This window comes from Poecilia reticulata, chromosome 19, assembly GCF_904066995.2.
Source record: "Poecilia reticulata chromosome 19, P_reticulata-male-v2, whole genome shotgun sequence".
NCBI lineage: Eukaryota > Metazoa > Chordata > Actinopteri > Cyprinodontiformes > Poeciliidae > Poecilia > Poecilia reticulata.
Window position 1 is genome coordinate 14,149,840 of NC_088848.1, and position 15,166 is coordinate 14,165,005.

Genomic DNA, 15,166 nt, shown 5'->3' on the forward strand with positions numbered 1-15,166 from the left:
TAATGAAGCTGGTGATATTCTTTGGGGGTGAGAGTCGCTGCCACTGTGGTCCTTTGGAGCCAACATATTGTGATTTTGCTGAGGCAGCCATGGAGCAGAATGCTGCGCTTGGCTCAGTTTCAGTTTCTTCACAGGAACAGGACTGAACCCAGTTCTCATAACGTGGTTGCTTCAGCGTGCGCGTTTTTTTTTTTTCTTCCTGCCTCCTCAGTCATAAACACATGCATAAAAGCAAAGAGGAGGTTGTTTTATGTGATAAGGTGAAAGGAAAAGCATAGAAAGAGAAACGGGAGTGATTTATGGTCTGGAATTGATGATTTAATATAGACTGCTGTGTTTGCCTTAATCAGCAGCTGACTGAGAACCAGGACTGCTGAGGTTTTTTTTTAGTTTTTTTTTTTTATCTTTATTAGATCTCTGCTTTAATCAACTCCTAATCTGTACAGCATCCATTTGCAATATGTAATCATACTCCTCTTAATAAATCATCAGGTTTAATAAAAGTCAGTTAGCAACCAATTTTGTCTTTTAAATCTGTGTTTATTTAGCATTAGTGTTAAACCATGATAGGATTACTGTTTTACTTACACAAATCTTAGTTTTATTGAAACTGAGACAAAATTTTTGCCTCAATTTAATTATTAGGGGAGTTTTTATGACAGTTTGTTTAGCTGAATTTATCAGAGTAAATGGGACTCGATGTAAATATTTTTCAGATTCTTATTAAAAATTTTAAACGGTCTTTCTGATGATACATTCAATCCTACATCGGATGTAAAAATGTAGAAAGAATCAAAGGGTGTGTAAATACTTTTGCAAAGCCTTGTCTATAAGCTGTAGTGTAGTTTGGAGGGGAATCATACATGCCGTTACATTTTTGCGTCAGTAAAACATTCAGCTCGGAGTTATTTACACGGGTAATTCCCAAGACTCGTTTCAGTATATCTAAAGGCAAACACACAGCTGTAGCTTTAATGTTCAGTGTGGAGACGTTGTAGCTGTTAGACGAGCAATAAATCCCGTCAACTATTGCTGATAGAAGCTTCCATTAATGTTACTCCTTGTAAGGGAAAGTAAAATCTGCACAAACGCCATACAGGGGAAGAATTAGTTTAATGTTGAAGGGACTGACTAAGCAGCAGCAGCAGTTTGAGAAGGAGCCATGGTTTGCAGAAAAGCTTGCAAAGTGTTGGCTATAGATCACTGATGAAAACCTGCAATGGGGAAGCTCTGAAATAGCTAAACACTAAATGTGTTTCTTCTTTGCTGCAGTGTGTAGCACTGCAACATCTTTTTTTTTTTAATTCTTGGCCTAAGAGGCTGGAATAGAACAAAGAATAATCAGTTTGGAATAATTTTGAAGTTTCACTTGAAAACCATGGCAGAAAGCTGTTCCTTATGACACACTATGTTAGAGAAACGTACAAGTTTATGTTCCTCTGAGATGCTCCTGAGACGATTTGAAATCCTCTTCAAATTTCCTGAAAAGAAATATGCAGCGTTCAAACTTGCAAACGTGTAAGAGACCTTTGCAGTGTGCTAAAGTGCAGCTCTCTAATATCGCAGGCTTTTGAATTATTGATTGATCATAAGACAAGTGGTTCCGTCTATGGTCTCGGAGTACAAAAAACCCGTTTCTAATTCGCCTCTTTCAGATCAAAAGCTTTATTTAAGACAGGCTGCCGGCCTTCTGAAAAAATGCGAGCTGTAATTGAAAGAAATATGACTTTTGTCAAATTAAATACTGTCAACCTGTCATGTAAAAATGTTGCCTGTATTTCTGAGATGGAGTTGTCATTGAAGTCAAGAAAAGCTGTCAGACAGTGGTCGGATCACGCTGATGTGACTGTCACCATGGCGACAGGAGACTAAGAGGATGATGTAATCGTTTTCTTTGTATTTAGCTGTTGAACTCACAGTAGGTGACCTCGAAAGTGAACTCAGCTCACAATCATTAAGATTTTTGTCATGTTCTTCCCAAATGATATTTCACCCATAGAGCTAATGCGGCAAACATCATCATAACTGAAAAACAAAACAAAACAAAACAAAAAAGAAAACGGGATCTTAGACTGCATCGTTACAGTTGATTTGGCGATCTGAACTGGACTGAAAGAAGTCTTGCTAGCTTGCAGCGATACATACAAGAAATAGGGGACCAGAGCCTCTAGTGGTGCCTAGACAATGAAACTAAAGTTAAAAAAAAAAAGGCTAAAATGCTGACAAATATGTTATAGGTTAGAAATGGATACACATAGAAGTTAGAATGCTGAACCAGGCCTCCATTTTCTACAATTTATATACTAATGAAAATACTGCAGCACATCAAGCTGAAACAGGAAGTTAGAAAAGTAGTCTCTTAAAACTACCATGGTCTATTACTTTTAAAGTCAGGCAAATATTCTTGGAGTTGTTAATGATTAACTCATAGATTTATTTTTGCCATTTGGCAACAATTTTCTGCTTATTTCTCTAATTGTTATTTTAGTTTTCCACGTGGGTTTGGCTGAAAATGTTTTAGAAAGTAGCCAATATGTACAGATTCTGATGTGAGTGAGTGATGTCCTGTCATTGTTTGAAACATCTTTCTGCTAATAAAGTATTTCTGCTAGAAAGTATTGTCTACTAGACTTATCATTATTTGTTGTCTCCAGACAACAACATCAAAAAATGTTAATTTCCAGTTTATGACTTGGGAATTGGAAGCAAATTTGGAATTTTAAAGAAATCTCTGTAACCCGAACCTCAAAATTCACTGCTAATAATTTCTGAGAGAAACTGTGAAAATAAACATTTTAATTGTTAATTGCATAAGAGTGCATTGTACCTTTGTAAGGGAGTATGTTGGAAAGGCACAAAACGATGATAACAGCTTGTGAGCTGCCGGTGACGACCAAAAGTGCTTCCGGTTAATTTTATCATAATCAGTCCCATCACGGCACTCTACCACGAGCCGACAGCGCAGTGGGCAAACAGAAAAATCCAGACACTTGATGTGCTTGTGCAGTGTGACTTGTGAACAGCACAAACAGAGCACTTACTGAACATCATCAAAGAAGCAAGCCCTTTCCTGTTTTGGTCTGTTTTTTTTTCTGTGGAAGTCAGGCATGTATCAGCACAAAAACAGCCCACATGTACAATAAAATGTAATTACAGTCCTAGCACAAATAAACGCAACACATCATATTTCTGTGCTGACATGAGAAGCCTTCAATTTATAAATATGACCTTGTAACATTTATTTGTTTATTTTTTTACTATTTGAACTCTTTTAACTTCCATTGAGAAATATCTGGTCAAAACACTCAGACGTGGGCCATATTTGGCTTTTACAAAGTGGACCTGGACTCATAATGTGCTTCTTATACGGGACCCACTTCTTTTGACTAAATATAACCCATATCAGAAAAGTGAGTTAGGTCCACTACGTTCCCCTTCTACAAAGTGACAAAAAGATTAAACACAAATCTGAAAATGTCTGGGCATCTCCATTTTTCTGTCATAACTTACTTTCCCGCTATTCAATTTCAGTGTTTATCGTCTCTTACGCCTCGCTTTGCTGCATCCTTTCCCAGTGGCCACATGCCTCCTACTTGATGTGTGGCCATGACAGGCTGCCAGGGTGTCGCTGCCAGGGTCGCTTGCCTGGTTCTACTGAGCATGCCCAGCAGAGTTAGGTCAGGATACCCATCCTGAAGTGGCTGCGTCCTGCTGGTTTCCAGTATGCTCTCTGTGTGTGTGTGCGCGCGAGTGTGTGCCTTCTGTGTAGGGGAACTTGGAAAGGATACATTCTCTGAGTGTGTGTGCGTATTAGGATGACTCGCTCTCTTAAATGGAAAGTTCATGACTAATTAACCTTGATGATGCCAGCGAGGGCTGAGGATTGGGGAAGACAAACATAAGTTGAGTGTATCGATGAGAAGAATGACTCAGATTTATGAGGATTTGGTCTTCAAAGGCAACCAAATGAAGTTGCAATGTCATTTCCATCATCAAAGGAATTTCTCATAATCCCTGGATCCACTTTTGGTCTTGTTTTTTCATGAATCATGTTGGTGCTTCTGCAGTTCTGAGAAGCTTAAAATATTTATTGTATTGTGTCATGTCTCATATTAAAGCTGAACACAAATCTTTACTGTCTGCAAGAGAACCCGGTATACTTGCAGAAATAACTAAGTTTATATAATTTTTTCATTCTTAGGTGGTTTGTGGTTGTAAAACCCACAAATTGTGTATTAGCAAACCATTTAGTCCAGGCTATTTTAGCACATGTCAGTATTAATCTAAGGAATAATCTTATTTATAACTTTTTACAAAGGGAAGTGTTGGAAATTTTCTATGAAAAAAATATTTATCTTAACAAAATAGTCAGTCTTCGAAGAAATCCTGCATATTGTTTTTATCTGTCAGTTTAACATTTTGGGTTTAAAAGGTAGAAAGAAAATTTAGTTCGTCAGTTATGATGTTAAAATATATAATCCCAGCAGTTCAGAGGCTACAAACATAAAGTTGTCGTGCAGCATAATATTTATTCTTCCACTCAGAATCATCTTCACCTGCAGAATAATTATTAATTTCACAATTTTTGAGCTTCCAACTAACATTAAATAAACAACAGAAAATCCTGTTCATTGAACATACATTGGAAAGAGACACAAAGTTGTCTATAAGTAAGTCCATATCAGAGTAGATTCCAATCCATGAATGCACGTAGACTTTTGATATGAGATTGTGTCTAGACTCATATCAAAACATCCCACCAGGCGCCGTGGTCTTCATTAATCGGAAACAGAAGTTTGGCTCCACCAGACGCCTTCGGAGAGCTGGCAGCGGCCACCATGTATAATTGTGAGAAAGAAATGCCTTGTGGGGGGGAAATGTGAGTTAGGACCCAATAAAGCTCAAGTGTTTCCTTGATTTAACTTTAAAACTAATCTTTAAAAGCCCACATCCAGCTGAATCTCATACAAAGAGTATAAAGTAAAGAAAAAGCAAGTCAGCTTCATAAGTTGTTTTGTTGAATTTCACATTGAAATTCAACAAAACAAGATTGAAAACAATTTTATATATATAATATAATTTTATGAATCTATATATTTTTGTTCATTTGTCTTAGAACATTTGGAGGAATTGTCGACCATAACAAATAAAAACTTTTTTGCATCACTGCCACTAACTGGTATGTTGATTTTGGCCTTTAAAGAGTTGTTAAAGTTTGTCAGCGAGCCCAGGTGTTAGGCTCGTGGTTCCCGGTCTTTCAGTTGTCGTTCAAAAATTTGCTGAAGCCCGTCTCTGTTAGTTTGTACTCAAATTTGTGTGTCCATAGCTTTCCCTATCATACAAGCACTCCTATGCATGATGTGATATCTCTTTTGATTGTAATTGTGTTTATTGTTAATTGTTTCAGACCTTTGACTTTGTCCAGGAATCTGATTTGAACGTTTAAGAAAAGTAGTTCAGTATGACCAGCGATGCCGCTAGGACGCTTGGTCCTATTGGGATTGTGAAAGTGCACCTCTAGATGCAACACCACCTCTGTTATTTTTGCTAGACCCCCCCACCCCCCATCCCTTTAAATTCAGATTTTATCGAATGTTGTAGACAAATGTTACATCCTGGAAAGTTCAGAACCACACAATTCTTCTGTAGGATCTATCTATTGCTGTGGAGAGATACAAAATTGGGAGGGGTGCGATGCGGTTCGGTGTGGCCCTGGCACAGCGGAGGGACGCACAGCTTGGAGCTATTTGTGGCTGGTGTATCCTGTTGCCAAGGAGACAGCTGGCAGAGTGCCAGCAGGAGACCAAAGCTGACCCCCAGACAGACACACAGACAGAAAGACAGACACAGATAAATACATTTGACTTCAGTTTAAACCCCTCTGCATAGATGGTAAGTACGTAGATGTAAAAAGGTTTTGCATTTTCCACTTATGTTATTTGTTTTGATTTGGAAATACTTAAAATTGGGGTTGATTTAATGCTCCTGATTTTTTTTAATGCAAAACCTTTAACAAAGCAAATGTTATTTACTTCTAACTTTCACAAGCACACCGTAATACCTTCACCCTGTGGGGTTAATCCTTCATCTGCCCAGGTTGATTACAATCCGTCAGAGATATCTCAGGGGTAATTTTTTATTTTTTTTTATTCCTTTAAAGTAGTGGTGCCCAACCCTGGTACCAGGGCCCACTGTTCTGCATGTTTTAGATGTTTCCCTGATGCTGCATACCAGATGTAATGAATAAGCGATTAACAGGCTTCTACAGCAGTTGCAAGCATGTAAAGCACATAGTGCCATCGCTTCAGTTAGCTGTCCTAAAACATGCAGGACAGTGGACCCTGAAGGTTAGGGACCACTGCAGTAAAGCATATTTAATTGAGGTATTTTAATTGGTTTGACACAGTACTTTTACTTGATGATCACTCGCAGGCAACTGATAAAACCATGTGGTTTTCTAAAATTTAGTTTATTTGATCTTTTTTCATAGAGCATGCCTAAAAAAATCCAAAAAGAAAGCAGCTCAGGGAGTTGAAATACCAGGTGTAATTCTGCTACCACTACTATAACTACTACACTGATTGGTTGCTCCTCCACAAGTGGAGATAAGGCAGATTGTGGATGCTACCTTTTGCATTAGCACTGTGTGTTATTCATATTAAGGTGGATCTGTTTTTAGGTTATTTGCAAAGAAATGTTTCCATTTGCTTTGAAACTTGAGCAAAGCTAGACTTTAGTTTTCATGCAGGAGGCATCTCCGCTATGACCTCCATTACAGCAAAAGTCTCAATTTTTACTGGGCACCCAGACACTGACTCTGTGTGCTCCAGTCTGCCTGAAGCCCACCTGGCCTTAGCCATCATGTAACAGTTGCTTAAACATTACAGAGTGCATTTTGTTGTTTCTTGTGCCTTTATCTAATCTAGGCCTGTTTGGTGAGCTGTTCATCAAGTATCTGGTTTCTGCTTTGTGTGTGGAGAGTGAGAGTGGAAAAAAAAAACAGGGAGTGAGAGTGACAGAGACATGAAGACATCAGACAGCTGAAAGAGAGAGGCCATGTTATGAGGAAGTGGAGATTTCGTTTTGACGTGGCAGTCCTGCGTCACAGGAAAGAATTGTGCTTTAGTAGAAGCTAGAGTTTTAGTATTTGACCGACTGAGCCACAGTTCCACTCAGTAGTTTAAATAGAATCATCATTGGCTTCAATGTTTTATCAATGTAACTGCAAAATTATAAGATTTAAAGGATTTAATGTGTTTTGCTTTTCTAAAATAGACACTCTGGCTGAAATATACACGCAGTAATTGGCTGAATGTCTTTTTTGGAAGTTGCACCTTGATACTCTTCTTGGTAGAAGTAAGAATAGCTCATGTAAAGGAACTGGAACTCCCTTCAAAACCAGTCTGTTTGAGATGATCACATTCATCTGGTTCCAAGGTCCAGCCATTTATTTGACATGAAGCTTAAATATATAGGAGTAGACTGTTGTATTAAATCTGTCTTTTGAAATACGGTGCAACAATATCTTTGGTTTGTGTTCTTTGGTTTGACAGTGTCACCTTTACTCCTCTAAATATATTTACAATAAGTTTGGTGCGGTCTTTGCCTCTTTTGTGGTCAGCAGTTTTGGAGCATGTCTATGTAAAACTGGCTTGAATGTAGACATAAACCCAAGCTTTCGTACAAGTTTTTATCCTGGTACAGTTGAGTGTTGAAATTTTAACAGACTCTGACCTCAAAGGTCTGATTGATTCTGTGTTTAAAAAGAAGGGCTTGTTTCTGTATTTTTTTTTTTCTTTATATTTACAAATGTAAATGTACATTTAATGACTAAGTGCCAAACAGTGAGTCTCTTAAAATCTACGGATATTAAAATATTCTATATTCTGGTATTTAAGTTTCTTTTTCACGCAAAAGAGAAAAAAATCACATTAGGGAAAAACCAGGAACCAGAGGGAAGCATTACATTAAAGAGTGAGCACAGTATCGGCCTCAAAACTTCATGAAGAAAGGAAATCATGAAAGTGCTTCTTTATTTATCTTTGTTCTGGTGCCTCTTAGTGACCACAAAAAGTATTGCATCCTTAAACCATTAAACGACATTATCGCGATGCTGCACCGACACACCGATTTGAGTCCAACTTTCAGCAATAGGACAGACAAATAAGGCTTAAATGATAAATCCGAATATCATTAGGTTAAAATGATATTCGGTCCGTCACTGTCAGCTAATTTCTCATTTCCTTTTATTTATGCCCCTGCTATTTACACCGACTCTGCTGGGATTTGAAGGCTGAGCTATATCTGCATGCATGCTAATTAATTCTTATCCCAGCATGGACAGAACAGATGGGGCCTCAGGTTTTGCCAGCATTTGATTGTGTTGAATTCTGTGGAAGAGTGCGGGACACACACACACACACACAAATGTAGGTTTATTTGCTTCATCAGTAGAGGGAGCCAAACACCGCAGGAAAATCCCTGTGCATGTAAACGGGAAGAGTTATTCTTCATCATCTAGATTTATTCCTCTTTCTTCCTAAGAATGATCGTTGTTAGTAGGCCGATCATTTTATTTTGGGTTGAAAGAGAGAGGGAAAAGGAGAGAACGATAAATCATGCAAACGGACATTATTGAACTTGTTTTAATTTATTATGCAATTAATTGATGTATTTCTTATTGCAACAGGCATAATTGTTTGGAAGATAATTTTTTAAAAAGTTTTCTGAGAATTTGGTTGCTGCTTAAAGAAAAACAAACAAAAAAACATCTTATTCATCCATCATCTTCCACCAAGATCAGGTCATAGTAGAAACAAATCCACGAGCAAAACTCAGACTTCTCTTTCTCCGGCATCACTCTTCTGCTCCTTCTCTCTTTGCCTCCCCAGGCTCTGATGGATCTATGTAGTTCCTCTGATAACTTTTTGGCCTTGTCGAGTGTCTCCCGACAGTGAGATGTGGCACGATCAGATGACTGAATCATCTACTCCAAGCAAATGAGGAGGAATCATTTGTGTCTCCCTCAGGTTGAAACAGTTCATCTTTTTCGGAAGTAACGTTGCTCTTTAAGCGTTAGAAGCCAGTAAGACACATCCGTCCGTAACGTGATAAGCTGCAGCGTCTCTGGTTGAAGCGCCACTTGGTTCGCTGACGGTCGTGGCTCGCGGCAAGCTGTCGTTTAGAATAAAAGCACAAAGACTTAAAAGATTGATGCAGAAAGTCCCAGAAAGGAAACCGGCAGATGACGGAGGAATACGTACAGAAGAAATTAGGCCGACATTTCTGCTGCTGACCCACATCAAGAGCATGGGGAGCATCAGAACATTTTCCCTAGTGCTGTTCCTGGTTTCAGTGAGCAGATATGCTGACTAAAACATCCTGAAAAAAAAAAAAAAAACACGATATACTTCCTCATGAGTTGTTGCAGTAGCTTTAAGTATCTGATCCATGTTGAAAGGAATCACCTGACGTTAATACCAGTTTTTATGAAAGATAGGAGGCCTTTAAAGGGCTGGTTCGTCTAACTCGTAAGCTCCTTTTACAGATGGACATAATGAGGGATTAGTAGTAAATCCCAGCTGAAACCACAGCCTGACAGATGATTTATTATGTTGCACTAAGTGAAGTTTGTGATTAGCCTCGGGCGACACTGTTGAACAGAAATTTCCACCCAATTTCTTTTTCAAGTGCCTTGCAGTTATTACATCCATTAGACGCTAAAAGACAAAATTTGAAGAAGAAAAAAATGTTTCTAATGATTGTTAAAGTGCAGCTCGGATTACACATAGTTACAGAGGAAAAATGGTTCCTGACAGCAATCAAGTGAAACCTGTAACTTTTTTTTTTTTTTTAAAGTTTGCAGGCTATCAAAGCGTTAGCTTTCAGTTATTTTAGCTGATACATGGTGGTGATTTTGCAGCTCATTCAGTGGAGTCATTAGCGTCTGTATGTCTTCTTTTTTCTAGTTTGCTCATTGTTCTTAATAGAAATGCCATTTAATATGACTATTAATGCCATTTAATATGACTATTAAATGGCATTTAATAGTCATATTAAATTGAAACATACTTTTCATGTTTCAAAAGTATTCAATTACATGTTAAATTATGAGAAACCTTACTCTTACTCTAATCTTTTAGATAAATGCCTGTCTTTTATACCAGACAGCCAATTGTGTCTTTTACAAACCAAAACAGCCAATAGAAAGCCTCAGAAGCTGTCAGGTGTTCATTTTCTACCCTTGTTTTTATTTCCATTGAGCTCAGTGAAGTTCTAAAACAACAATGTTTTATTAATTTGATCTTTGGTTTGAAGCTCACAAAATTTACTTTAATTCCACAGGTTTGGATGTTAAGATAAAAACAACTCGGGTCATTGCAGTGTAAATGGCAAAAACATTTAGCATTAGTTTATTCGTTTTTATTATGAAAGCTAATTTTCTTTGTGTACTTCTGTTTTTGGTTTACATATTTTAAAATAATTTTAATTATTACTGATTGAGGTGGTCGCGGTTGGGGGTTTTATTCATTTGTAGCTTGGTCATGGTGTTAAAAGTAAGAATTCAATGGGATCAGGCTGAGAAACAAGTTTTATAACAGGACCATCATGGATGCACACACGGAGCAGGCTGCGATACGGGCGGGCCCCCGCTGTGTGCTTGTCCTGTATGTTCTCAGTGTGACGTTTCATCCTCCCTTTATTCCATCCTTATCTCTTAAACATAGCCAGCTGGTACTAGGCAGAGGTATTCATCCAGTCCATCCTTTCTTTTCTTTCCTGCTGTCCCAGCTGCTCTCTCTACCTCTCTCTCTCTGCCCCTCCTTTAACCTCCCCCCCTTCCTCCCCCTCTCTTCTCATCCTCCTATCTCAGCCTCCCATCCACTGTCATTTCCCCGCTGTCCCGACTAGACGTGGTGGACTGCGCGTGTGCGGCTGCGTGTACACAGAGGATGGCTTGCTGCTCAGGTGCAGGTGGCAGACTCGGGGAACCAGTCAAGCGGGCAACATTATTTTTCTATTTACCCAGACAGCAGGACATTTTGTTGGGGTAGGAGCTGGAGCTTCAACCTCTTTTTTGGACCTGCCACCTTGGAGCTCTTTTAGTGTTCCTGCAAATGAGCTATTTTCACACCTTTTTCTTCTGCAAAAAGAAGGCAATTTTAGTTGTTTTAAAATAATAATTTTTTTAATATTTTCAATTGCTTTCTGCATGTAAAGCAGTGGAAGGAGATTCCTTTTCTAAAGTGGGATTTGAAGGAGGCGAAACAGGAATGTGCCACGGTTCTGCTTCAATCTGGATCACAGCATCGGCAGTGTGAATAGCTGCGGAGGAAGAAAGAAGAGCTCTATAAAGAGGGAAATTTTAAAAGTCCCTCCCAGACAATCATCCTCCTGCACACCTGTGAGGGCTCCTCCTCTGGGAAAAAGGAGGACAAGAAACTAATTAGGAGCTAAGAAAAAAAAACAAGCAAAAAAGGGTAAAGTCCATCTCTTCTACCCCCTGCTTCCCACCTGTCTGGATTAACTGGGCTGGATCACCATGGCGCATGCCGCCTCGCAGCTGAAGAAAAAGGCGGATGAGAATCTTGCTGCTGCGGAGGAGGAGAAGGAGAAAGAGAGAAAGAGGGCAAGAAAGCGATCACGTGAAGTCAAGAAAAAGGTAAAGAGATTTGCAAAGAGAAGAATGGAGTGAAGTGATTGAGGGATTGGGGGTTTGGGGGGCAGCTTTAGTCTGGCTGAGCCCAGGAGCCTCTCTTTTGTCATGATACAGCCTCCTCTCTCAGACGCACACAATCCTACATGCACATGCATTGAGATGAGAGGGGGCAGTCCCAGTGGGAATACTCAGGAGGGTGGATGGGTGGCTGAAAACGACAGAAAGATGGATGAGCAGAGAGCACGCACAGCAGGGGAAATAAACAACCAAACGGAAACCAATATGAAAGGAGTTGCTCAGACAGCTGAGCTATAAAACATCTGGAACTTATAGATTTACCCCTTTTTTCAACATCGATTATTTATGCTAGCAGGGCTGCCATAGTGTCTCCCAGCTTTTAATTTTTTTTCCTCTAATGCCCGCTTTCGGGTTGGCTTCAGAGAACCTCACAGTTCCTTTTTTTTTTTTTTTTTGCGATGAGAACGTATGTGATTTTAGAGGAGAGAGCAGTACGTATCAGCAGAACGCCACAGCGCTCACGCCCTGCAGTTAGGCGTGGGCCGCTCTCGGTGCGTTTGCGTGCAAGGCCCTGTTTGTGCAAGGACAAAAGTTTAGGCTTGATCTTTGACACAGAGAAACACCTACATGCTGGTCAATAGGTCGGACTTGAAATCAATAACGTCTCTGCCTGCAGTGACGGTTTCGTCTGGGTGTGAGCGTTTCAGCTGAGGCCGACATTAATGAAGGCGTCAGTCTTTGAATAACTTTGTTGACCTTTGGGTTTGTTTATCTAGCTACAGTTGTGTCGGGGATTAACATCCCGCGGTCATGCGCGCACACTGAAATTTGGGCTTGTTTGTTTTGGGTGGACCTGTTTGAGGTCGTCATTGGCTTAGCGTTACCCACCTGTTATTAGGCGTTAATGCTGTGACCTCAAAAATCAAGGTTAAGGTGGATGGGGCGCAGATGGACACGCTGCAAGGAACTATTATTTACATTTATCAGAAAGAAATAAGTAGCTTTGATCAGGACAAATAGAGCCCAAGCTCTTGAGTTCATAAGATAACACTATGAAACTTTATAATATAAGATGTAATTCGTATTTTATCATTACCTTGATATCTCAAGATAATGATACTGTTATCGCAATATTTTTTTTCTCCTGATCTAACACAATATGATTTGAACCCTAAATATGCTTAAAAATTCAAAATCAAATTTCTTTAGATCAGCACCATTATCATAAAAACTGTTTGAGATCTTTGTCTCTCAATGTAACAACAAAAACTTGAGATGTTGATTGTTTTATATCAAAATATAATTAAGATCTTTGCATCTTTATATGACTAAAAAAATGTTGAAACCTACGCCTGGCAGTTTAAAACAAATATTACAGCAGAATAAGTTTAAATCTTTACATTTAAATACAACATTACATTTTGAAAGCTCAAAACTTTGACCTCTCAATATAAGAAGACAAATGTTAAACCTATTTTCACAACAAAATCCACTCGAGATTGTTGTTTCTTGGTTTACTGTAAGGAAAACCAAGGAAAACCAAGGAACAAGGAACGATATTGAGATGAACTAACTCCATCTCAATATCGACACTCCTAAATATTTAGGAGTGTCATATTAGCTTATCTTTGTATCTTTTATACAATATATTTTTTATTTGATATATCAAATAAACAAAAATCTTTAAAAAAAAACCTGTTTATAATACTGTTCTTATAAAATCTTAATTCAAATTTTAACCACATAATCAAAAATAATAATTTTCTTTACAATAACAACTGCCTTTGTCTCGATGTTTTAGTTATGTTTTGTGAAGCATTTTTTCCACTTCCTTTTGTTCTTCAGCCATATGGGTTGCACACCTGCAGGGTGGCATGCAGATTTTTTGCTGCTCAGGCACAAACAAGTCATCGTAGGCTTCCAGTTTGATGATCTACTTTAAATTGTGGGGATGCTGATAAAGGGACAACGCAAAAGGAGCTCACAGACTGCTAAAGCAAAGAGAAGACTGAATGCGGTTCTCTCTTGCGAGGAACATTCATCAGTGTCATCGGAGTAGCTGGTGATCCATACAGATCTTCCAGGGAAAAACCAGGCTGCATCAGTTAAGGATTCAAGCAAAAATATCGAGGTGTTCTGTACAAGCAGTGCAGTTTCTGTCAGACTTATTAGGGCTATGTTCATCTTAATGTTTATGTAGAAAATGGCCAACTTTACCTTTAATAAGTTTATTCATCAGGGTACTTCTATTAATCAGACATGTCCAAACAAAACAGCTATGTCTGGTTCTGCTTGTTTTTGTTCAGCAATTCCTCCAGGCTAACAACAACAAAAAAAAGGCAAATGAAAAACATAAAAACAGTTAAATAAGTGAAACATGGTGACCAGAAACATGAGGCACTGCAGTGCTAAATGACATTCCTTTCACGTTGACTCTGACTCACGCAGATTGAAAGTAAACATCATCAGCAGCCGTTTCTCTGGTTGTTATAACTAACTCCATCTCAATATCGATACAGATTTATAACCAAAACATGTATGTAGGTAAATGGGGCAGGAATGTTGTGCAGCATAAAAGGGGTGAGAGCATATGTGCATGAACAGAAAATGAGCCAGTACAGAAATAAATAGCAACCAGACAGCATAAGAAACATCATTCGAAATCAAAGTGTATTGTTTGACCTTGATTTCTGCCTCTTTACATTCAAGGCAACAGGTAAGGCATATGTTGTTGCTATAGTAGGGAAAAAAAAAATGGTGAGGTGACATCAGCAGTTTTACCGTGCTTGTAGCGTAACGTTGTGGAGAGCATATCGTCTATCCCTGGCTCATTCAAGGTAAATCTATATCGCTGTCTGCCCAGGGCCAGTTCTTGGCACCAGAGAGCAAAAAATATCCTCCCTCTCCTCGGATCACATCTCCTCAATTATGGGCCTTTTCTTTGCCTCACCTGACTTGGTTTCACCCATCCTATCCAGTCTAGCCTTTTTTTTTCTTCTTTTTAACCTATGGCGAAGAAAATATCTCTTGCTCAGGCAGATATGTTACAGTTCTGGAAAATTTCAGATAACATAAATACGTATAGGCAGAATAAAGGGTTGTGAGTGTTTTAGGTAAAAGGACAATGTTGTTACAAGTAGGCTAACTGTTTTTTTTCTTGATAAATTGATCCTTTTTTAGCTGACAGCATATTCTCAGTGACCTCACGATATCTGTTCAAAAATCAATATTCATTTTTACAGCTTTAATTATACAGCAAGAGTGTAGATATGATTAGATTAGCTTACTGTGGCTTTGTAATGTTTATATATATATATATATATATATATATATATATATATATATATATATATATATATATATATATATATATATATATATATATAAAATCACAAGAAATCTTTCATATCTTCTTGTAATTTTCTTTGTGAAGTTTGTTCAGCAGCCAGTGTTGCTACAGGAAGCTGGAAAACATGTATTAGGAGCCCC

The 15,166-nt window shown here is 38.5% G+C and overlaps 1 protein-coding gene across 49 annotated transcripts in view; it reads left to right on the top strand.

The window, feature by feature from the left end:
• LOC103481688 (ankyrin-3-like) overlaps positions 1–15,166 on the top strand; it is a 136,536-nt gene that overhangs the window by 24,814 nt on the left and 96,556 nt on the right. For 16 of the 49 annotated variants that reach the window (XM_081600262.1, XM_081600278.1, XM_081600268.1 and 13 more), the window contains exon 1: positions 10,523–11,662. The exons of 2 other annotated variants lie outside the window; for them this stretch is intronic. In XM_081600262.1, coding sequence (XP_081456388.1) covers positions 11,543–11,662 — 120 coding nt within the window. In that variant the 5' untranslated portion in view covers positions 10,523–11,542. Of the gene's footprint in view, positions 1–10,520; positions 11,663–15,166 lie in introns of those variants that run through there. 31 more of the 49 variants (XM_081600282.1, XM_081600289.1, XM_081600288.1 and 28 more) reach the window with 11 other exon arrangements.